The 24,174-nt window shown below is 55.6% G+C and overlaps 1 protein-coding gene across 1 annotated transcript in view; it reads left to right on the forward strand.

Annotated features, from left to right (window-relative positions):
- The first annotated feature begins 365 nt into the window (after positions 1-365).
- Positions 366-24,174, forward strand: part of PLXND1 (plexin D1) — an 80,082-nt gene continuing 56,273 nt past the window's right edge. Inside the window, exons 1-3 of the mRNA XM_074878752.1 lie at positions 366-1,813; positions 19,933-20,109; positions 22,978-23,109. Coding sequence (XP_074734853.1) covers positions 488-1,813; positions 19,933-20,109; positions 22,978-23,109 — 1,635 coding nt within the window. The 5' untranslated portion in view covers positions 366-487. The remainder of the gene's footprint in view (positions 1,814-19,932; positions 20,110-22,977; positions 23,110-24,174) is intronic.

Consider the following 24,174-nt stretch of genomic DNA (forward strand, 5'->3'; position numbering starts at 1 on the left):
TCCCGCCCCGGGGCCGGCGGACGGGCAGCGGCCGAACCGGGGGGGTGTGGGGGGGTGTGTGGTGTGCGGGGGGGGCTGCCTACGCCGGATCGCCGTGCTGTTCCGCAGCTGGGAAAGTGCTTCTTCCCCCGCCCCCCCGGCCCATTCTGCTCGAAAACGCGAAGCAGACAGCAGAGGGGAAGGCGGAGGAGCCGCTCCCGGGGCGGGGGGGCGGTGGTGCGCGGCCGAACGCCGGTAACTTCATCCCGCACCGAGCCCCAGCGAGTAACGGCGGGAGGGCGGGGGCGGGGGCGGGCGGAGGGAGGGGGGGGAGGCGCGGCCGTGAGCGCGCCCCTCCGCCCCCCGCCGCGCAGCGCCGCGCACACCCGCCACTTCCCGCGGGCCTGGCTCGGCGGCGGGCGCGCTGCCTCCGCAGGAAGCGGCCCCGCGGCCCAGCCCCTCCCGCCGCCCGGCCGAGGGCTGATGCACTCTGCGGAGCGGCGGCGGGATGGCTCCGGCTCCCCCGGCGGGCGCTGAGCCGCGGCCCCCCGCGCTGCTGCCGCTGCTGCTGCCGCTGCTGCCGTTGCTGCTGCCTGGCCGCGCCGCCGGCCTGGAGGTGCAGCGCAAGTTCCTCTCGCCCACCCCCACCAACAACTTCGCCCTGGACGGCCCCGGGTCCCGCGTCTACCTGGCGGCCGTCAACCGGCTCTTCCAGCTGTCGGGGGGCGAGCTGGCGCTGGAGGCGGAGGCGGCGGTGGGGCCGGTGCTGGACAGCCCGCTCTGCCACGCTCCGCAGCTGCCGCAGGCCTCCTGCGAGCACCCCAAGGTGCTCACCAACAACTACAACAAGATCCTGCAGCCCGACCCCGAGCAGGGCGTCCTCGTCGTCTGCGGCTCCATCTACCAGGGGCTCTGCCAGCTGCGCAGCATGGCCAACATCTCGGCGGTGGCCGTGCGCTTCCCGCCGGGCGGCAGCGACCCGGTCACCGTCTTCCCCAGCATGCTGAACGTGGCGGCCAACCACCCCAACGCCTCCACCGTGGGGCTGGTGCTGCGCCGCGGCGGCGGCGGGGCGCGGCTGCTGGTGGCCGCCACCTACACCGGCTTCGGCAGCCCCTTCTTCCCCCGCAACCGCAGCCTGGAGGACCACCGCTTCGAGAACACGCCCGAGATCGCCATCCGCGCCCTCAACGCCCGCGGCGACCTGGCCAAGCTCTTCACCTTCGACATCAACCCCTCCGACGACAACATCTTCAAGATCAAGCAGGGCGACAAGGCGCGGCACAAGCTCAGCTTCGTCCGCGCCTTCCTGCAGCCCGCCCGCCGCCCCTACGCCTACCTGGCGCTCAACAGCGAGGCCAACGCGGGCGACAAAGAGAGTCCCTCGCACAGCTTGTTGGCCCGCATCTGCCTGGGCGAGGCGGCCGAGGCCACCCTCAACGGCAGCGGCGAGACCAAGAAGCTGACCGAGTCCTACATCCAGCTGGGGCTGCGCTGCGGCGGGGCCAACGACGCCTTCACCCGGCTCGTCTCCGTCTTCCCGGCGCGGGCGGCCTGGAGCGGCCCCGCCGCCCCGGCCCCGCCGCCCGCCGAGGAGCTGCTCTTCGGCGTCTTCGAGCGGGCCGGGGCCGCGGCCGGGGCCGGGGCGGGCGGCGGCGGCGGCGGGGGGGGGCGGCCGCAGTCCGCGCTCTGCGTCTTCCGCTTCGCCGAGATCGAGGAGACGATCCGGGCCGCCCGCAACTCCTGCTTCGTCAGCCCGGGCGCCGGCATGGTCACCGTGCTGGACAGCGTGGTGCAGGGCACCGGCCCGGCCTGCGAGAAGAGGAACATACAGGTACGGGCGGCCGGCGGGCACCTGCCGGGGCGGGGGGGCCGGCGACGGGGCGGCCCGGGACGGGGCGGGCGCGGGGCCCGGCGGGAGGCAGCGGCCGGGACCGTCCCGTCCAGGCCCGGCCCGGCCGCTGCTGCCGCCGCCTCCCCCGGGCGGGACGCGTCCCGCGGCCGGAGGGGTGCGACCCGCTCCCCCCGCTACACTGCCCCCGCTCCCCTTCACCCCCCGCTCCCCCTTCGGCCCCGCTCCGCTCCCCCCGCCGCTCCCCGTTCGCGCCGGACCGTGTCACACCGGCTCACGCCGCCCGAGCCGGCTGGGTCCCGGCCGCTCCCCCCCGCCCCCAGCGCTCGTATCCGCCAGAGAACGCGCGTGTGTTGGGGGGGGAGGCCCCCCCCGTCTGTCGGGGGACCCCGATGTCCCCCCGGCGCTGTCCCCGCAGCCGCGGTGGCTCCGGGCGCGCTGTCCCCCAGTGAGTGTCCCCTGTCCCCGCGGCGGGGGGACGCGCACACACAGGCTGCCTTGTTTCGGGGTAAAAGTTTGCCGTTGTCAGAATTTGTTGCCGAGTGGCCGTAAATGTTAGTGCCGCATAAAGATGCCTGTTTTCCCTTTCACTAAAGATACGCGATGCTTGGGGAGAAAAAGAAAGAAAAAAGGGCTGCTTTAACACTGCATTTTGCCCTTCCTCTGGGAAGGATGCATAACTCAGCTCCATCAAAGATCGTAAAAACATCTGTTTGGTTTCAAAGGCAAGATCGAGCGTTTGGGCTTGGGCTTCCCCGTGCCATGCCAGTGGCAAAGAGAGAAAGGTTTCCCATGGTAACCGGAGTGTTTAGCGTGGCATCTCCACGCTGTGTTAAAATATCTAGTCTTAATGCACTGGTTCGTAGACCTACTCCAGCAAAGTTGAATAGTTTTTCCCTGGTGGCAAAGTACAAACTGCCTGACAGCCGGGAAATCTGGGAGTTGTCCTGGCTTTTGAGTTAATTCCACAAAGGCTGGGCGCGTTAAGCGCTGGGAGCCCAGTCCTGAAGCCTTGGCGTGGTCGCGGCTCTCAGAGGCGTCGCGGGAGTCAGGATGCTGTTTGCAGGACGGGAAGGCACCCGCAGTTCTCGCTGGCTGTGGCTGAAGCTCAGCACCCCTGCGAGTCAGCCCCTCAGCCCCTGGCAGGATGGAACCGTCTCTACCAGGCGGGTCAGGAGGAGGCATTCTGGGGGGTGCTCGGGGAGTTAACAGCCTAGTTGTGTCTGAAGGTCAAGAGCAGAAGGACACTCGCTTCCATTGGGCTTCCTCAGTGCTCCAGGGCTCCTGGGAAGCTGTTGGGTTTTTCTAACTTCTGTGGAGTGAAGAAAATAGTCACGGCTAACACCAGTCTATTAATGTTGAATGTATCAAGTGCTTTATCCAGCCGGGTGTTCAGAAAACTGATTCTCTAGCGACTCCAGGGAGGCTCAGTGCAGAAATGAGATTTCACTCCAGCTTTGGGTCTGGCCCGTAACACCGCCGGGCTGCAGAGTGTGCCCCGGGTAGCAGCCCTTCTCCCCGGGGTGCTCCCTGGGCGGGCGAGGAGGGCGCTGGGAGCGTGTTGTCAGTGTGGCAGGGATGGTCTGCGGAGGATGGGCGTGTTCCTGGCGGGGTGAGTGATGAGGGCGTGAGGTTTGGAGGAGCAAGCTGGGACTCGCCGAGCCGCGCTGATCCTACACAAGTCGGTAGAAACCCTCCATGTTTGCCATGGTGGGGAGATGGGGCCGCAAGAAAATTTGTTCACGTGGAGACAGCAGTATGGCTGGTGGTTATATAGGGGATACAGGGAAAACCGGCTTCTAGTCCTGGCTGACAGTGCTGCAGTGTCACTGACCTTGAACCTGTTGTTTAACCCTCCGTGCCTCAGTTGCCTGATTTGCTGCATACTCCTGTATTTATTACTGTTATTCAGAAACCTAACTCACGTGTAGCCTAAGATTGCATTTGTAAAGCTGCTGTGAGATCCTTTGATGTCAAGTACAGCAGGATATAAATGAAGCGTACCATTAACATTCGTTCATGCCTAATATTTCTATGCTTCCCATTTATTTGAAGCATATCCCTCTAAAACAGCTGACCAAGCCTGCTGGGAAGCCTCCCTACCAGTCAGAAGGAGAGGCTTTTTTTTTTTTTTTTTTTTTGCCTTTTACTTAATCATTAGAGTTGTCAACAAGTTAAGAAGCTGTTTTCGTTTTCAAGTCCCATAGTGGCAGTGTCAAGAGTAGCAGTACTGTGGTTCTTTGTACTGCAAAAACCTAACATCAATTTCCACCTTCAAGACAATGAAATAGTCTAATACATTTTGTGTCCCAGCCCTGGGAACGCAGCAGGAAGATGTATTAAAGCAGCAGCTGGTTTGGTGGAGCAGAGCAGCATCTATCTGCCTTCCCATTATGAGCTCCACTTCTCCACCCGTTAGTGGGTTTCTGGGTTTTCTTTTGCCTGTACATCACTGATGGGTGCTCCGGTATTACCAAAAGTGTGGTTCAGTAGTTCTTCCTGTGGACTAGGTGGTTGGGTTTTAAGCTCCTTCTGGAAGAAAAAATAAAAACTTAATGATGGCCTGATTCACTCCGAGCGTGCGTTCGGGTGAAGTAGTTGGTTGTTGCAAACACGGAGCATGGGCTGTTAGACGTAATGCAGTGTGAAAGGAAAATCATTGCCCCCTTGTGTGCTCTTCTGTCTAATTGAATGCTCCTCTCCTGCAGCACTCGCTGTGACTCAGCCAGGGAGCTGCAGCACTCGGCCGCCGGTGATGGGTTTTGGGAGTGGGCCCTCGGCACGCCGGCTGTCCCCACGGCACCGCTGCGGTGGCACTTGCTGATGAGGGGCCGGGCTCATTACCCCTCAGCGTCATGACGGGAGGCTGGCACGGGATGGAGGGCCTTCATCCCCGTGCAGGGGAGCGCTCCTGAGCAGTGGTGGCAGCTGCTTGTTGGGCTCCTGTGGTGATGGCGCAGGACCGGCCGCGCAGGGGGCTGGCGAGGGCAGACGGGTCGGGTGGACCCAGGGACAGCACGTCTCTGCCACTTGGCCTGTGTCCCCAGCGCTGGGCCAGGGCAGTTGCCAGCTCGGCCTGGGAACGTAGTAGAAGCGCTAACTTGCAATTAAGCACATGTTTAACGGCTTTGTGAGACATGGAGAAAATGCAGAGGAGTGTGGTCTGGGTCAGGAGCGGAGGCTGGATGGTGGCTCTCAATGAGTGCCGCCGAAAAGTCATTTACCGAGGAGGTGAACTCGCGGCGGCAGCTTAGGGAAGGAGGATGTATTAGGGAAGGATTTAGTTTGATTGGGTTCTTGTGCTGAGAGTGAGTGGGTGAGCTCTAGGATTGCTTCCCCTCAACAGAAATAGCATTTTATAATGAATTTTGTGTCAAATACTGGGCTGTCTTTGTAACGCATGCAGTTAAAATGAAATACTCGCAGAGTCAGTGCTGCATTTTCCCACTTGCAGCCTGGGTGGAATTTGGACCCCGGTCCCCGGGAGAGGAGTACGAGCTCTCTGTAGCAGACTGTCTTTAATGTCATTTGCAGCAACGCGCTGACAGAGTTTATCAAATCCCAAGGACACTGAGTGGGTTTACTTCATATTTGAAGTATGCTGCCCCAGCGGGATTATGGCCCAGTGGGTTTTAAGGTCAACGCCGGCTGTGTGCCTGGACCGCGACGCAGCTGCCGTACGCCCTTGTGAGAGCAGAGCAGGCAGGAGCCCGTCCCGGCTTCCCGCTGGCCCCAGAGCAGCGGCCGGGCGGGGCGTCCCCGTGCCTTCCCCCTCAGTACCGCTGAAAACAGAGTCACCGCCGCGTCCCAGCCCAGTGACCCCCGGCATCCCCTCCCCACCGCCCTGTCTCTCGGTCCGGCGTTCGGGGCAGGGGGACGTGAGCAGGCACCTTCGTGCTGCTGCAGCGGGCAGCTGCCTCTTTGGCCAGGGGAAGGAGGGCGTCTACCGGGCAGCCCCGGCCCCACTCTCCTGGCCACAGCCACAGCGGAAGGACAAGCGAACGTGGATCTCCAGGCGTCCCTACAAGGCTTCCGCTCGGACACCCAGAGTGGGTGGCTGATGTGGGGGTCTGAGTTTAACAGAAAATAAAATGCCCCACGTGACGAACAAACACGCTGGAGGGAAAGCTGAGCTGGTAACCCCATCCCACACTCCCAGCTGCGCCGGACTCCTTGTCTTCTGTGGTTTCTTACCGAGCCCCACACTCTCCTTCTAAAAACTCCCAGGGAGCTAACTAGGGGGAGCAGACTTGTATTCATTAGACTTAGACTTGCTAGCCAGGGATCTGCGTCTCTCCTGGGAAATGTTTTGGGGTCTGCAACTCAAAGAAGGCTGAAAATCCAGTTTGTTTCCTATGCTGAAAAACATGGGCATGGCGGCATGGGATAATGATGCGTTTCAGCATTAATTCTCAAGTTTCTGGGTCTTGTGGCTTTGTGTCAGATCCTGCATGCTCACTGAGGACAGTGTTTTGTGGTGTAATGATGAGATACCCACCAGTGAGTTTTACTATAACGGGTTGTTAAATAAAACGAACTCCTTGGGTAGACTGTGTAAACAGTCTCAGTATATATGTATGCCTGGGCATGGAAATGTGGTTTCAAACCAGTCAGAAAATGTTCCCAAAGAAAAAAACCCCTCATATACACGTGGGAATATGACAAAGCATCTACTTACTGTCCAAATATACTGTGGCATCTCCATGGGATTGGGTTTTATAGGAGCCGAGTTACTTTGAAGTGCTGGTTTATACTAATTTAGAAATTCCAAACATGAAAATAAATGTGCTCTAACCTTACATCTACTCAAATAAATCTGGAGGATTAGCCACAGAAAGGAAACTGGGAATTTACACTTAATTTGTACATTAGAAATGAGGCAGGAGTTCTTGTAGCAGACTTAATTTCTGCTTTTCACAGAACACGCTGTGTTTGGAGTTGCCAGCAGCACCTGAAGGTGCAAATGCCCCGTTACTGCAGAGCTGCCCCGCGCTGTTGTTTCGCCATAATCCGTTGTGCTTCTGGCTGTTGTTCTCCCAGCAGTGGGGGGTCGGTGTCTCTGCCAGCCCCTGTCCAAGGGACGGCTGCCCAGGGGCCAGTTTGCCCCGACGAGAGGTTCAAGCCTGAGCTTTGCAAGACTTTGGACCCAGCCCCAGGTCCTGCGTACCTGCGGTGTCTCTCACCTGGTATTGTGGCCAACAGTTGGGTATGCTGCTGTGGGAATTTATGCGGAAATATGACCTTCTGCTTGCCGTCAGGGCACAGGCAGGCAGCGGGAGCGGGGAGCAGGAGCCGTGTGAATCTTGTCCTTCCTAGGCAGGCAGGCTGGGCTCTGTGGGCTGCCTGCGTGCGGGGCCTTTGCTGCTCCCGAGCAGGGGAGTCTCCCCGGGAGCAGATCGGTGCCTCCCCGCCGAAGGTGAGTGGTGGGAACGCACCTCCCGGGGGCCTGGGACTCGCCCCTGCTTTGCCTCTCAAGCTCCAACAGATCCCAAACTGCAAAGGGAAATTCGGTTGAAGCGGGAGAAGTTTCTGTGCCTGGAAACCAGAACTTGTGCTGCTTTAGGTAAGAGAACAGCAAACGGCTCTGGCCGTGGCAAACACCATGCTGCCAGCTGGCAGAGGGGGGCCAGAGCCACCCCTTGGGTTTCTGGAGAGCCATAACCACAGCCTGCTGCACAGACCTCGGCATTCTTGGTAGCTAGACAGGCTAATTTTGATCCATTGAGCTCATCAAATCTCCTGTAACTAAATAATGGTTTAGGTGGAAAACAGGAGAAGGATAATTTTGGCCCAGTCCAGTGTTGCACGTGGAGGTGCATCAGGGCTGGGAGGACGCTGGAGGGGTGGTCACACGATCGTACAGGGGCGCAGCAGTCCCTTCATTCAGGGGTTTCAATCACTTTTGTTTGTGTAGCCCCAGACGTTTTCCAGGGCAGGAGTTTGGCTCCCACGCGTGAACATGAACTTGCTCCCCAGGAGCCCCAGTGGGTGCTACCCTGGGCTGAGGGGATCTCGGTGGGTGGAAATGAAGGGATTTGCCATCTTTTTTCTGATTTTTCAAAGTCTGTTTTAGCGATGGAGAGAGAAGATTGGTGGGGCTGAGGGCACCTGGAGAGGTGAATAAGGCACCTAGAGATGTGGCCTGGGGATGCTGTAACAACACCTCGCTAAGCCTTGTAAATGCCAGTAGGTGTCTATTAAAACTGCACCGTTGTGATATTCTGGTCTGATGACCTCTTCCAGCAAGTCGGTGGAAACATAATAGGTCTGAGCCCCTGGCTGCGGTAATTTAGTGCAAACACGGGGCAAGTTAGAACCAGCAGCGGTTGGAAACAATCAATTAGAACCCCCTGAGCACCACCGCATGCTACCTACAGCGGCGCGGCCGCGCCTCCCGGCCCTGGCTCATGCCAGCACACACAAGGAGTCCCCCGCTGTGACTGGGGGCTCCCCCGCTGCGGGGGCTTCGTGTGACTGCTCCTCTGCACCGAGGAGGTGATGGAAGGGTCGGCGTTCAAGGAGGGGCTGACCGCCCGTGCCGTGCCCCTCCTGCAAGGGGCAACAGGCCTTTGCCTGCAGCGTGACCGTGGCCCCGGCCGTCCACTCGCGGATGTGTTTGTGTCGTGAACCTGCCGTAGAGCGCGGCGGGCTGTGCCCGGGGAGGGGTACTGCCCCCTTCTCACGGGGGAATTGGGTGATCAGAGACTGCCTGACCGACGCCTTGGCGTTGATCAGAGTGGTGACAGCATCAGGATTCGAGTTGAAGTCCCACATGCATCTGCAGGAGCGATCCACTTCGCTTCCCTATTTCTTTTTCTATTTTGTTTTGGTTTTTGTTGGGTTGGTAAGGAAATGATTGCAAATCCTTACTTCCTTTTCGAGTTGGGCTCTAACACCTTGCAGCAAGTGGAGGAGGTGGCAGACTGTCTACGGCAAACTCCCACTTCGAGAGACCAGTAGAATTTATTAACATTTTTGAGCAGAGGGAGCAGTGCTAATTTCTAACATCTGGAGAGCAGCTCTGCTGGCAGCCGCCGCTCCGGCGGAGCGAGGCTGGCGGGGGCGTGGGACGGCTCGCTCCCGAGAAGGCCCATATCAAACGGAGCCTGGACGAGCCCCTGTTAGATGTGGTGAGCTGATGAGTGGGGCTGATATCAAAGCCCGTGACGATTTCACCTCGTTACCCGCTGAGTGTCAGCGGGGCTTGTCCAGCATGGGGAGCGTACGCCGGCCCCTCACGCAGCTCCGCGCTGGGGGCTGGGACCGGGAGGTCCCCAGGAGCAGGGGGCAGGGGGGCTGCAGCATCCTGCAGCAGCAGGGATGGCTTGTGGTCCGAGCAGAGCTGATCTGCTGTTGCCAGCACCTGTGCCTTCCTCTCCAGTTTCGGATGCATTTTTTGGAGGAAGGGACCTACAGATAAGCAGAACCTTGCAGGCGAGGGGTGGGGTGAGCGGCACATTGGCTTGCGGTGTTTCTCTGGTGGGTAACTTGGGTATTCAGGCTTTTCTCCCCTTTCTGCTGTGCCCTCCTCTGAAGGCGGCGTGGCCAGGGTTGCAGTCCCCGGGTTTGTTGTTGTGCTCCCGAGGGTGCCACCACACAAGCTGCTGGACCAGAGGGATCCTGGGGCTCGTGGTGGGGCTGCTCAAGTGCAGGGCACAAACCCCAGTTCAAGTCTCAGGCCCCAGCGAAGCCACAGGCTCTGCGGCCACCAGACCCGCGCAGAGACGGCTGCAGTCTGGCCATGCGGGAGCAGCCGCTGGAGCAAGGCTGCCCATGTCTTGGGCCCGAACCATTGCAGGGTCGTTGCTCTGACAAGATTTCTGCAGCTTATGCGTTGCAAGCAGCACTGGAATACAGATCTTTCAATTCTAACCCAGAAACAAAATTGCCTGAAAGTCTGAATTTTGCACATACGTACCTCTATTATTTGAAGGAAATTTGGAACTTGTCTTCCCGTTTCTGTCTCATCTCTGTTTAAAGTATTATGCTGCTTCGTACTGCTCCCTTCTGGAGCAAAAGCCCTCTGGCTATTAGATTTTCATCCCATCGTCTGCTGACTGCTGCCAACATTCAGTGGGTTGTGAGCTGCTAGTGGCCAAAAGCCATCTCTGGTGGATCACCTAATTAAAAGGGGCCATTGAAAACCTGGTGGGTTCTAGAGAATGGCTGTGTGTGGAGTGATCTTTTTAGGAAGAGTTGGGAAAATTTTACAGAATAATGATAGCATTTGATGAAGAAGGGGAGATGTGAAAGATGAGAGGGTTTTAACATAATATAAAATAGCAGTTTCCAAAATTGTTTGACTCGTGAGTCCCCCTCATCCTTCAGTACGTCTCCTGGACCCAGAGATTAACTGCAGGTGGTACAGAGGACCAGGACTGGTGTGCTGTTGCATGTGGTTCCTTGGAGAGCGGTGGACCCAAGTCTGGGAACTGGCTCACGCAGGGAGGGGGCTCAGGCCGGGCTTTCGGCAGTCAGTGTGGCAGGTCATTAAATAGGAAGGAAATTGTGGCTAAATCTCTGCTTGAGGGGACAGACATCTGCATCTGGAGAGCAACTGGTGCAGATGGTTTCTTCCCCGCGCTTTTTCATTTGTTGGACTCGTGCGTGTCCCAGGGGTGAGCCCAACGGTGGGAGGCTGGGATGGGTGATCCTGTGGATTCCTCCTGGGGTTCCCCCTGCCGGTAGAGCGCTTGGCTGCCTCAGCCTGCTGGGGCTCCCTGACTGCGGAGAGTGGCTTGGCCACTGTCAGATGAGCTGCTGAAGGAAGGTTTCAGGCTTTGGGGAGGAGCTGGGTTTGCAATGTTATGTCCCTGGGATCTCCTAACTGTCATTTTTTGCTGAGATTTGGTCTCATAGCAAGCTGCAAAGCTCAGTGGATCTTTGCAAACAGCTTTGGAAACATCAGTTCCTACAGATCTTGAAGACGAAATATAAAGTGGTAGAGGCAAGGAAGGACTTCCATACTTTAACCAAATAAGAGAGGTGTTCAGTTGCTGAATCCAGTAGGACCATTGATTTTTAACAGATTTTGAAATTATTCTGCTGATCCTAATTTCCTAACCGTGAGGGACAGGGTGGGGAGGGACGACCTGCAAGACGAAGCTGTAGAAATGCTATACTGGGAAGTCACCAAGCCCAGTGCTGTCAGAGGTGCCTGAAGAACGTCTTTTGCTTTGTACAGGTGCTGCCTGTGAGAGGAGATGGTGTGTGTGAGCCCAAGGGCTGGCCGCAGCTCAGAGGAGCCTGCACTCACATCTTCATTCTTCGCACTTTCCATAACCATCCGTTTAACCTCTTTACTTGGATTTTCGCAGTCCCCAAAATGAGGGCAGTGGGCTCTATCTCGTGCGTTAGAGTGGAGGAAGGGCACACCCGTGGGCTGGGGAAACAGCGCGTCTGCTGTAGGCCTCATCTTTATGCTTTGGTTGCTTCTGTGTTTGGAGTGCTTGGTTAATGAATGAGCCAAAAGGTTCTTTTAACCTTTCCATGGGTGCCGGGATCAAGTGGTGGTTTGCTTCTGGGCAGCGGTGCCGAGGCTGCGGAGTGGGTGACGTGCAGTGGTACCCGTGGAGGACAGTGCGGTGGCGCAGGGCAGTGCTGCCTTCAGAGGCAGGTTTTACTGAGGATGGGTAAAGGAAGAGTAGAGTTCTGCTCATTATCTTGGAGCTTAAGTGATTCAGCAGAACTAATGAGGAAAATACAGGAAAACATTTACTATAAACTGTGGCTAAATGAGGCAGATTTGAACTGACACGTGCAAAAGACCAGTTGTGTTAGGTAAGAAGTTGTTACTTTAATGGAGGCTTTTTTCAGTCCAGAATGGTGCAGATATGCCTTCAGAGCACTTTGAGCATGTAAAGTGCTAAGTGTTAGTAGTAGCAATAATAAAAAAATAACCCCTGAAGATTGAGGAGCCAAACTCACGGTTCACCCAGAACTCCTCCCTGTGGGAAGGGGTTTGAATAGTTTGAGATTGGTTACTGAAGCCAAAGCTCAACATAAATGAGAAACACAGCTTGAGTGGTGGAAAGGGGGGCTCTCCCAAGGAAAGAGCAGCTAAGAAAATACAGCCTGAATAAATCAGGCATCGTACTCCACGCAGTTTTGAGGGGGACGCGTCAGTTCGGCTTTAGAGCGGGGCGGGTGTCCTTGGGATGAGGCGCACTCGGCTGATCCACTCCTGGGCCCTGGGGAGCGGGGCCCAGCAGCTGCCTTTCCAGCGGGGGTGAATTTAAAGGACATGCAAACTCTCGCTGCTTAAAGGCATGCTATTTTGACTATGACAACCCCTTTGGAGCCTGTTGTTCGTTAATCTCTCTGCCTGCCCATTCCCAGGGGATTTGATTGTATAATCTGAAGTATTGTATTTAATGCAGGATGAAGGCTAACATAATAAGCTTGACCAGTCTTACTGGCGGCACGAAGGATGTGTGATTTCAGTTAAAAGACTGCTACTTTTTCGTATTTCTCTGCTTTGAGCAGTTCCCCGTGCAGTTGCACGTGCTGCTTCAGCTCCCCGCAGGGTGACGTGCTGGTGTGGGCCAGACCCCCGGCTTGTGTGGAGCGAGGAAGGGGGACCCGTGCCGGGGGGAAGGTGTTTTGGGGGAGGGCTGTGCAGAGCGGGTCCTGCCAGGCTCCTGTCAGCATTGCCCTCAGCTTTCTTCACCAGCAGTTCAGCCTCTGGGTTGTGGGGAGTGATGGATGGCCCCGAGTCCTGCAGGAGGAGGTGGCAGAGGAGACCAAAGGGGGCTCACGCTGCCTGGCTGCAGGCATCCAGCTTCGGAGTCGCTGCTGGAGCTCAGCCTGGAGCTCTGGGGACTCCTCGGAGCTCTGACATCCTCCCTCACACCCCGAGGGAGGCTCCCGTTATAGACACTCCTAGCCCTTTCCTCCTGCACCTGAAGTGGCATGGCAGAAGACGGATGGCCACAGGAAGCCTGTGTTTGTTCAAGCACTCTGGCTGCTTCCCCGGTCCTGCCCCAGTCCTTCGACTCACCCGCGTCTTCCCTCCACGCCGCGTTCTTGCAGGCAGCAGCCGAGCAGACATACTGAGGTCTGCCCAGGGCTGCTGCTGCTGGAACAGCAGCCAGAGCTTGGGTTTTGCCCTCTGAGATGAGACGCGGTGCCGAGACCATCTTCCGGTGTTTCGAACCAACCTCACCTCTGGTGGTTTGAGGTCTGCGGCTGCGGCGGAGGTGGATGTGGCTGCTTAGATGCAGCGGTTTGGCCTGACCTGTGCTCAGCCTTGAGCTGATTGGAGGTTTGTGTCTTTGCAGAATCACTGGAAACAGCTTCTCGTTTGCTTTCAGCGGGCTGGTGGGCTCAGCCTTGGGTCAGCTCTGGCCCTGAAGCACCTTGTAAGGGTTGCGCCCCTCGACCGTTGCTGAAAACTCAGAAATCAGTGAAGGGCAAGACCAGTGGCACCTGGGGCTGCTGGGCATTTCGTGCCTCCGATTGTGCAGGGTCCTGAGTAATTCTTGCGCAGTGCAAAACAGGTCTAAGGTGATGAAAAGTCCCAGGAGAACCACTTGTCTTGCCTTCGCTCCTGGGCCATCACTCCTGGGCTCGCTGGTCTTCCCTCCTGGTTTGCCCTGCTCACTTCACCTGAGGGACATGAGCCTGAATTCCCCAGTCATTTGGGTCAGGTCAATGTCCCACGTGAAGGTGCAGAGAGGGAATGTTAGGAGCTGACAGGAAAGAGAAGAGTTGGGGTCGAGAGTAGAGAGAGGGAAGAATGACTTTTATAAGACAGGGGGAGAGAAGCTTTCCTCTAAAATAAAAATGAAGATAAGAGGCTGAAAAACAGCCAGGCATCAGGAACTGTGTGGAAGCTGAAGGAACATGTTTCAGCACGGGGGTGACATTTGTCTGCGGCGGAGGGAGGGGCGGGTGTGCTGACAGGGTCATTTTTCTCCCCACGCAGCCAAAGCGGCTCTGCTGGTGCCGGCGGCTGTGGTGGGGTGGGTGCGTGTTCGGCCGGGAGCGGTGCTTGGCGGGGGCTTGACAGAGGGAACCTGGTGGTAGTTTTTCATTAGCAATTACCCCTTTTCAGCCAGGCCTCCCCAGTTTGGGGCTGGAGGCGATAGTCGTCCCGGCTGTGGCCGGTGTGGGGGTGAGGCGCACGGCGCTGCACGTGGATCACTCTGGCTTCCCAGGGCACCAGCCGACACGGGGATCTGTGGGAGAGGTCCCGAGGGCTGCTGCCAAGTGGGTCTCACTCTGGGGAGCCTCTGGGCAGGTGCTGTGGGCGCTGGCGGGCCCCCCAGCACCGGTCAGGAGGTGCTGATGTACCCCTGCGGCTCTGCCCCGCGCTGTACCCAGGTGCCGTCCGGCTGGAGAAGCTGCTGGTGGGGCCGGGGCTCCCCGCAGGCAGGACATGCTCTGGGTTGGTCCGAGAGCAGACAGAGGGGTGTTTGGACAGCCCGTTGTGGGCGTCACACTGGTGTCACTGTGGGCCAAGGCTGGCACTGTGCAACTTGTGGTCTAAGTAAATCAGGGTGCAAATCTCATTTTAAGTCTTTTTTTTTTTAAGGACGTCTGCTGTGCTGTGGAGGTGCTAATTGCTTAGTGTGGATGATTCTCGAGAAAAATTCAGCAAGATTCATGTTATCAGAGGTTCTCAGCCCAAGTGCCTTGACTGGCCAAGAGTGCATGTTGATTTGCCTCCCATTGCCTAAAAAATATGATGGGAAGTTAGAGGAGCTCTGTGATAATGCCTGCCCTTGCGGCAGCACTACAATTAGAGACCGCTTACGTCTCAAGTGCCTTAACAGTAGAGTCCTCTTCTGAGGATGACATTTTCCTCCAGGCATCCCAAAAAGCCTGTTTTTGACAGTTCTGGTTGTGACACTCCAGCAGATAAACGCGTGATTGTGTGTACAAACTGCTGGCAGCACGGAGGGGGCTGCAGGATGAATGGGCTCTGCCTGGGAGGGGTTTCATGGCCAGTCTGGGCTCTGCCCGACACAGAGGAGGGCTTGTACTTTCTGTTTTCGTAATGCAGCCGGGCCGCCTTGCCACCATCTCTCGCTCTGCCCCTTTTCCTACGGTGTCTGTGCAATATTTCCGCGTTGGGTTTTAGCCTCTCCCTACTCTTCAGCTTTGAGGCCATGTCCTGCTATTCTCTTTGGACAGTATCTGAATTATTTTGAATATTCTCTCTGCAATCAGAGATTTCCCTGAGTCATACCTAAATGTTAATAAAAGCCTAATGGTTTATGTTAAGGAAGGCAAGAGATAAAACTAGAGCCCTTTTATCACAGACTTTAATGGCCTGAAAATGTCAGTTGTGTGGGAGCAACTGCCAAATTTTGAGCCTGTGAAGATGATGGCTAAGTCCCACAAATCAACAAGTTTGGAGCGGATTATCAGATGCTGGCTGTGTCATTTTCCCAGGACTCCAGGCATGCTAGAAGCCAACACTTTAATCCGCTCTGATACGATACATGAAAGGGGCCGGACTCCCTTTCCACTTACTGCTGCTCTGCGATGCTTTCAGACCCGCTGTAGTAGAGTCAGAAAAGCAAAAGCTGCAGGGCTTTTTTCTGAACTGCAGCCTGCTTTTGATTCAGAAACAAATTCCATCTTTGCTTAAGAACTATTTTTAAGGTCACAAACACAGGATGCAGAAGTCAGTATGTTTCATGGTTTTCCTGAGTGCTGCCTCACCACTCCTCTTCCTCCTTCTGTTTCCAGCAGACTTCCTTCCCGAAGGGACATCCTGCACGCCTGCCTCTGGGGCGCAGCGCCCGGGGCTGGGAGCTGTAATGGAAATTCTGGGAAATCACTTTTTCTGCTCCTTTTAGGCCTGGGATAAAGAACTGAACTCACACCATGAAAACAGCTGAACTCTTGAGCTCTGATGCGGCTGGAAATCTTTTATCTCTGTCCTGCTTTGTTTTTGCAATCACGCTCAGGGGTTAATCTGACTAACCCTCTTCTTAGATGTGGCTCCTTGGTTTGAATTAATTTGCATCATTTGTGAAATTTCGCAGAAATGCCGAGTACGCCCTCGTTGTGAGTGCGCAGGGTGACAGCAGCACTGCTCGGCTGGTGCTGGCTGGGGGTTGTCTCCGGCTTGTGCCCGACGTGGCTCTTTGTTAGCGTCAGAGTGGCAGAGTCAAATGTTTTGGGTGCAGAAGGATTCGAATCTAGACTTGCCCAATATATCTTTGAGTTACTGACTATCCAAAGCGTGTAGCAGAAAAATAACAGCAATACAGTAAATGCCCACGGGGTTGTTTTAAAACGCAGATGATAGAAAGAGATTGGTTTTGGAAGACGACTTAATGTTTATGCTTTCCCCACATCAGAGTAGGGCAGTTTGATTTAAGAAGGAGCAAGATTTAACCCATTCCGCTTGGAGAAAGCCTTTTAGCCCAGCCTTTAAGTGAGGTTTCCCAAGCTGCCGTGTTTGCCTGGTGCCTGCAGAAGGATGTGGCTTGGCCGTATCCTGTTTACCGTAACGTGACAGAGTTAAGATGTCCCCTTGGTGCTGCGGTGTACAGACAGCAGCAGCACAGCGTGTCACCCACCCTGGGACCCCAGAGGGGGAAGCACCATATGTCTCCTCCTGCCTGCCCGTCGGAAGAGCTGATGTCATTTAAAGAAAGGTGTTTCAGAGGAAGGATGTATGTGGCCAAAATAAAGCTTGGCCTGTGTTAGAGTAGTTACATCCTGTTTACTGTGGAAAACACTTTGTGCTGATATTGGCTCTGAAATGCGTGATTTATAAGCTGGCAGGCAGCAGATAAGGAACTTCCCGTGATTTTGGCCACCTGTGAGAAGAAAGGGCTGTGTCCCTCAGGCTGGGAGGCAGACAAAGGCCGGTCCTGGTTCCCCGGAGCAGCTGCTGCCGAGACGAGGTGCTGAGCATCCCTCGGGCTCCCAGGCGGCCTGAGGTGCCTCTGTGCCTCAGTCTCCCAGCAGGAAGGAGCTTTGTGAGCTACAGGCGATTAATACTGGTAAAGAGTAGTGAAGAGGGGCTAGAGATAATCATCCCCGAGACAAATAAATAAACCCAAGTGCATGTCCAGAGGTCTGGCTGTGAATGAGAGGGACCATTAAATCAGAAATGTGAACGGCTTGCTGTATCCTCTGTATGGTATAAAGTTGTGTTGCTCTGTTACAGGGGGCAACATACACACTTCAGAATTGGGGCTGCGATGTTATTTTTTAATAGAATGAAATACTGTAAAACTGCAAAATGCATTTAGCAAAGTCACTTGCATCCACAACACTTGATCCTCTCGTCTCAGTCCCATGTGAACCGAGCTGCAGCTCCAAGCATGTTGCCTTCTCTTTGGCACTCGCTTTAGCAGAGGAAGTTTTTCAAATCAGTCTTTGTTACTACACGGCTGATGTGACCGGCAGCAGCGGCGGGCGCGGGGTCTGGTGTCTGCTGGGGCGCAGGGGTCCCAGATCAGGGTGGTTTCGTGGAGAGGACCCGCTCTGCCGCTGCAGCAGGGAGATGAGCCCTGGATGTGTCTGCTCCCCCCGGGCAGGGGGTACGAGCCCTTCCTCAAACAAGGGAATGGTCTGCAGCGTGTGCCGCTGCGCAGGGGCTGCTGCGGGCCTGGGATGGGGCTGGGGCTCAGGATGCCAGGGTTTGCTGCCCAGTGCTGTTTGCTGACCAGCTGCCACAAAAGAAGGAGGGCTGGCTGGCACCTGCACCTCACACCCAGCCCGGAGGGGGCTGCTGCTGCCTTCTCCCATGCAAAGAGGAGGAGGGGGCAGTGCCATGCTGACCGTCCCCCACAGACCAGCCGTGGCCGCTGCAGAGGGGTCACCAGCCCTGTGGTGGTCTGGTGGGGGCTTCCGTCCGTCCCTCGATCCTGGAGATGCAGCCCAGTTGTTTCACATACATTTTGGGTTTTAGCAAGTTTCGTCCCCGTTTTTATCCATTGATGTGTTGCTGTAGTGTGGCACCACGGGACCCAGGACACGGGGTCGTGGCCAGGAGGACAGAGAGGCGCGAGGCAGGAGGTGCTCCCCAAACCGGGGTTGGAGCAGAGCCGGGGTCCTGCCCGGGTCTCATGCTCTTGCCTCATCTTCTAAACTGTCTGGAGAGGAGGTAGAGCTGAAGATTTATTCTGGTTCTATTAATGAAATAATAATGATAATAAGGGAATTAAAATAGAGGCCCTGGTGCACTCAGCCCAGGGAGGAGGGAATGTGCTAAATGGTCTGGTTGTCAACTTCTCCTGCCTGGTGGAAGCGCAGGTCCAGTTTCTTAACAGATACAACCTCAAATTCCTGCATTTGTTCTGCTTAAATTAGCACTCCTGATGATTATTTTGGAAGGAATATCCCTGTTATGGCTGAGTTCAATAAGGCTTAAAATGTGCTTAGTTTTAGGGGTGTGGGTTGTGGTGTCTTGTCTAGAGTTTTGTATAAGCACTTTGCGCAATCAGGGCCCTCATTTGGTGCGTTTTCAGGCCCTCAGCAAGTACCCTCAGCTGCCGGCAGGTCAGCCCCCCCTGTGTGCCCACACCCACGAAGGGGGCAGCGCAGCTGTGGCTTCTCTTAAGACTAGCCTGAAATGACAGTGTAGATGATGTGGTAATGGCCCTTGAAACATGCCCATCATTTGAACACTTCGGCTGGACCCACTTGCCACAGCAGTGACAGCAGGTAAACTGTCGGCAGCAAGACTGTTGTGATGTTCAGACGTTGTTGAATCCATCCACATTGTCTGAGCAGAAATTATAAGGAGAATCTCAGAGGATTCAGGGTGATAAATCTTGGGTGCGTCTTGGCAGGGTAGGAGGAATACGAGGCATCAGTCCTGTTTTCAAATGCTGCTGTCATGCAGCAACTGTGCTAATTAATTTAGCCCAGGATAGTCAAGTCTGCTGTCTTGCTTTGGGCCAAATGAGCCGAGGGCCTGCTCACAGGCGAGGAGTCCTTAACAACTGTCCTCTGCCTTTGCCCCTTGACGCCCTTGCTCCTGCCACAGCCGGGCGCCTGCCGGCCTGCTGGCCTGAATTTAACGTTTCTGTAGAAAAGGCAGGTCCTGCTCCCCCAGAGCTTTGAGGAACAGCTTGGAAGCAGAAGCCAGAGGCAAATGATGAACCTCTTGTGGTCCTGGGCACAGGGCACAGCTGTACTTGCTCCCCAGGGCACGGCGAGTGGCTGCGGGCTGAGGCTGGATGGGGTCGGGGGCTCCAGCGTTCCTGGGCAGAGTTTTGCAGCCGCTGCTCTTCTCTCCATGTCCCGCAGCACGGTGCCTCCTTCTGCTCAGCAGCTTCCCCATCCCATCCTGTCCCAGTGGAAAACCAGTGGAAATTTTGCTGTTGACTGCAGCAGCAGCAGCAAGATCAGAGCCAGGATTTACAGTCCTGAGAGCCGCCAGCAAGCTTTTTTCCCCCTCCTCGCTTGGCTTCGTTCTCACTCACTTCCTCACTTGCGGGGAAATAATATTTTGAGTTCTTTTATTGGAGAAACTTTTTACTTCACCTTTTGTTTGAGGCGGAAGGAGCAGGCGATGGCTGCTGGACTTGCAGCTGAGCGTGACTCCGTGTGTCCCCGAGCACTGATGCCAAGCCGACCCGTGGGAAGGGGACCCATGGCAGCACTGGGGCGGCCCATGGGACCAGCGAGGGTCGGCAGCCAGTGGCCCCTGGGGAGGGCTCACCTTTGGCGGGCTGGGGAACCTGCCCTGCGGCACAGCCCCCTGCAAGGAGCCCCCTTGTCCCTTTTTACTGTCACACCTTGTGTGGAGGGGAGGGTACTGCTACAGTAAACGGGCCTTTGGCTGGAGGATGCCCTCCTGGGGTGCCCTGTGACTGGGTGGCTCTGACAGCGATCCTGGTGCTGCCCTGATCCTGCCCATAGCACGGGCAAGGGCACAGCTCCTCCAACAGCTCATCTGCAGCAAAGCCTCATCTGGATTTGGCTCCGAGGGTAGATCTGGCAAGCACAAAGGAAGCTCTTACAGCTCTTTGCTCCCATATTAACCAGTTGCATTTTCCTATTCCGTGACTTGGTAGCGAGGAGCTTTCCCTGGGCAGTTTGTCTACGCCGGGCTCGCAGCAGTGATGTGGGGGGGGACCTGCTGGTGTTGGCTGCAGCCCACTGATGTGTGTGTCTCTCCGCAGCTGCAGCCGGAGCAGCTGGACTGTGGAGCCGCACACCTCCAGCACCCGCTGGCCATCGTCAACCCCGTCACGGCGACCCCCATCTTCACCTACAGCGGCCTGACCGCAGTGGCCGTGGCCAGCGTCAATAACTACACCGTGGTGTTCCTGGGCACGGCCAGCGGGGGACTCCTGAAGGCAAGTGGAGCCTGGCAGCACCAACACGGGGCAGGCAGGGCCGGGGGGCCAGGGGGTGGCGGGGCGTCCCTTCCAGCACTGCACAGAGGACAGTGTCTGTTGTCGAGTTTGTCTGAGCACCTGCTTTTGTTTGGTAGCGAAGAAGTAATGGGATGCTGCCCTAATCTGTGCAGTGATATATGCTGCCTGGTGACTGGTGGCCCTTAATTACTGTTCAAGGCTGCCATGCGAGCAGGATGTTCTTGATAAACCCTATGCTGGAAATGTTATTGTGCAGCATTTAATTATTAACAGCTCTCCTAATAAATTCTCCCTCCGAGCTGATGGCTTCTGAAGGCTCCATGTAGACAGGGGAATCACTGAGAGATGCTTCATCACAGCTGAGTCCAAAGCAGGTGTGAATCCACACATCTGATGGAGTATCTGCTTTAAACGCTGTGCCAAAGGCAGCGTAGGGCAACGCAGTACCCTGGCTCCAGAGCCAAGATGCAAGGCCAAGGTTTCAGTAACTTTAGCACTTGAAGTTTGCCAAAGAAAGTTTTGATTCCAGCCAGCCACAACAGTTTGGTGTACTCAGCATCAAAAGTCCTTAGAGGAGAGGGGAGGAAAGCCCTGGAGCAGAGACACAGCCGATACCTGCTGTATCTCAGCCTGGGATGAGTGGTGCATAATGTGGAATATCAGATCAAAATGCTTGGAGAGAAGAAAACTGATCCAATCTCTTCCCTTGCATCCAAGTGCTCCTGACAGAAATGTGAGAACGATCACAAAGAAACTCTCTGCTTTGATTTTTGCCCGCAGGGGCAGGTAATCCACCGGGGTGGGAGGAAGCTGCCCCCAGGCCCGTGCGCCAGGCTGCAGAGGCACATGCCACACGCAGCGCAGCCCCCGTTCACACAGTATTAACAGCTCTGCTTCCATTACCCTCTCCGAGAAAGCAGCCTTATCTGCTGCGCCTCCATTAGGGAGAGGCTCCTGGCTACCCTTTGCTGGGATAATTTGCTCAGATAGCTCTAATCTAATTCTACAACACAGCTGCATAACCAGAAGCCCTTTTACCTTCGGGGCTCCTTGTTATTTGGCACGGGATACAAGATACTTTGCGTGAGTTATCATTCAGATTTGCTGCCTGAGAAAAGACAGCAAAGGGGCAGAAATAGTGCTCGACCAGCTCCTGCCAGCAGCAATTATGGCTGCCAGGGGTATGTATGGGGAATTAATCAGATAGGCTGCAGATGGGCATTTCGTGAGGGCCATTATCGGTGCCACGTCCAGCAGTCATTAGAGGAAAAACAGCACTTGGGAAGTGGTGGCCAGGGCAAGGTGTGCCAGGGTGAACACCCTTGAAGGAGTCAGGGCTGGGAAGGGTCTGTTCTGGCGAGTCCCCACGTGTCCAGGTGCTTGTAGACAAGGTGCTGTGGTGGGGTGACCCAGAAGATCAGCCCCACTCTGCTCTTGCCAGCGCCAGGGCAGCATGCGGCCCCCAGCATGCCCCGACCCTGCTCCAGCAAGGGGACTGGTGGTCTCGGCCACTCTGCTGCTGCAGTGGCCCTCCCCCGGGGCCCACAGCTCCTGGGGATCCAGGGAAGGTGCCTGCGCAGTGAAAACGTGGGGTAGAGGAGCCCAGGAGGCAGAGGGACCCAGGGACAGGCACCTGAAACCGCCAAGCATAGAGCAAATCTCAGCAAGGGGGGAGAGAGGACGGTCGCAAAGCTAAAGCAGAGGGCATCAGGACTTGGTTCATGGACGTCTTGGGTGATCCCAGGAATTATTTAGCTTCTGGATAGCCAGTTTTTAAAATGATAGTTCCTTTTTTTTCTGCTTAGTAGCTTGCAGTGCTTGCATATGGTTCTTAGCAGAGGGAAGCCCTCTGCTTTGAGTGTGTGCTATCTTACTAGGACATGTTGGTGCTGCTCTAGTGTAAGAATTAATTAATTCTATGTTAATTAATTAATCCAGACTTTAGAGAGCAGAGACATGCTTGGTCCTTAACAGTCATTGCCTTCCCTTGCTAGTAAGGAGGTAGGAATTTTCCTCGCTCCGTTTCTGTTTTAAGCTGAAAAGTGACTGTCACACAAAATTGTGTAGCCCTATTGTTATTTCCTCTCAGCAATGCCACATTTAATTTGCTGAGTTTTCAAGTCAAATGCCAAGACATTCTGAGATCTGAAAGGCAGGCTGATGCTTTGCAGCCTCTTCCATCACTGCCAGCGCTTCAGCTGGTGATTCATGAGGCAAGGTAGGATTTGGCTCTCTTGCGGCAGCTGCCACGGTTTCTGGAGTTAGCAGGGATAAAAGCTTCTTTTGGCCAGGAATGACAACACTTATTTTTCAAATATGCAGGGAGCAGGGGGTGCCATGTTGTACAGCCCTGTCGCTGATTTTCACTGTTTTCCATTAAGCTTTGGAAATGCAGTGTTTGTCACAGAAACGCACATGTGTATGTAATGAGGGCCCAAGGCTGGTGCCTCTTCCATGAGGGTGAAGCGGGCGTTGCACTGCTGTGGCTGGCTGGAAACAGCCGTGCAGCTGGGCCGTGCGGTGGGGAGAGCCTCCGACTAGAAGTTTTCCAAACAGAGGGCTTTAAACAGAGGGACCAAGGGCTGCCAGGGTTGTTCATCACCGAGCAGGGCTGCTGGCCGTGGCCTGGGCTTCCTGGGCCACTCAGTGCCTTCCCCGTGGCACGGAGCTGGCTTTTCAGTAAAGCTCTGTGTGTGCAGCCTGCAAAGCGTGTAGAGATTTACAGCACTTGAAAATGTGGAACACCATTAGGTACCACTCTGATTCTTGTTTATAACTGAGGAAAAATAATCTTCTCCCCATAGCGTTTGAAAAATGGTCTCAGTGAGTGGCTTCTTCTTGCTACAGATTAATCTGGACAGTACCATGAAGGTCATTAGCAGGAGATCCATTTCGGTGGCTTATGGAGAGCCTGTCCACCCCATCATGCAGTTCGACCCCTCTGATTCCACATACCTCTATCTGATGACCTCCTATCAGGTGAGATCTTTAGTCTTCGGCAAAATATTCTCTGAGCATCATGCCATTGATTTAGCACTAAGCCGGGAGCAGGAAGGGACAATAAAATTTGCTTTCACATTAATGGGCAGAGCCAAGAAGCTCAGAGCTTTGGCTGGGGCGTCAAAGGGCTTTCCGGGGGGGTACCTGTGCCTGTCCATTCTGCGCTGGGTGGGGGTCACTCCAAGCAGACAAGCTTGTCAGGCTTTCTCGTCTTTGTGGTGGCCAGGTAGAAAGAAGAGTGAGAGATATCAAAACTGATCCCACTCAGGGAAGTGCAGAAATAATGAGAGGTTGTTCCTGTATAGAAACATGAAAATTACAGTACACAGTCTGCAAGGAGGCTTTTAGGAGATCCTACAGACAAAAAGTCTGTCTGTCAGAAGTGGTCCTTGGGGGAGGTTTCTGCTCAGCCTGGCTGGCAGGAGGGCTGGCAGGGAGGGGGGCTCTCTGCAGAGCCCGGGAGTGCCGCAGCAGGTAGAAACAGTCAGTCTCATCTCCATCAAGTGAGCAGAAGAGGAGAAGCTGAACGCTCCAGGCGCTGGTGGTTTGTCCTGAATTACATTTTAATCTGTCAAAACAGATGCACAACCACAAATGTTGTATGTTGCGTTTATATTTTCCAAGCCCTAATTCCCTGCAGATTGGTCATTATCATTTCACAGAACCCTCCCGGGATGCCTCTTTAGCTGATGTTTCAGACTGTCTCATCTCAGCTCCCAGGCTGGGCTGTGCACCCTTCTCGGGCTTGAGCAAACACCCAGGGCAGCACTTGGGATGCTCTCCTCTGTTGCTTTTCCAATAAACCAGATGAGTTATTTTCCTTTGGTGGAATTAGCATCCTGGGAAGCTCCCCAGGAGCTCAACAGGGTTGGGACGGGGGATGCTGAGCACCGCAGGGCTGGGGAGCAGCGAAGTGCTGCGGGTGAAGCGGGGGTCAGGCCAAGGTGCCCACGGTCCAAGGTGCACTCAGGGCTCCCAGCACCTCACGTTGTCAGTTCCCGCTGTACCAAACGACTCAGTTTTCCTTCCCAAATGTTTAGAAAT

The sequence above is a fragment of the Strix uralensis genome, chromosome 10 (assembly GCF_047716275.1).
Source record: "Strix uralensis isolate ZFMK-TIS-50842 chromosome 10, bStrUra1, whole genome shotgun sequence".
NCBI classification, from domain to species: Eukaryota; Metazoa; Chordata; class Aves; order Strigiformes; family Strigidae; genus Strix; species Strix uralensis.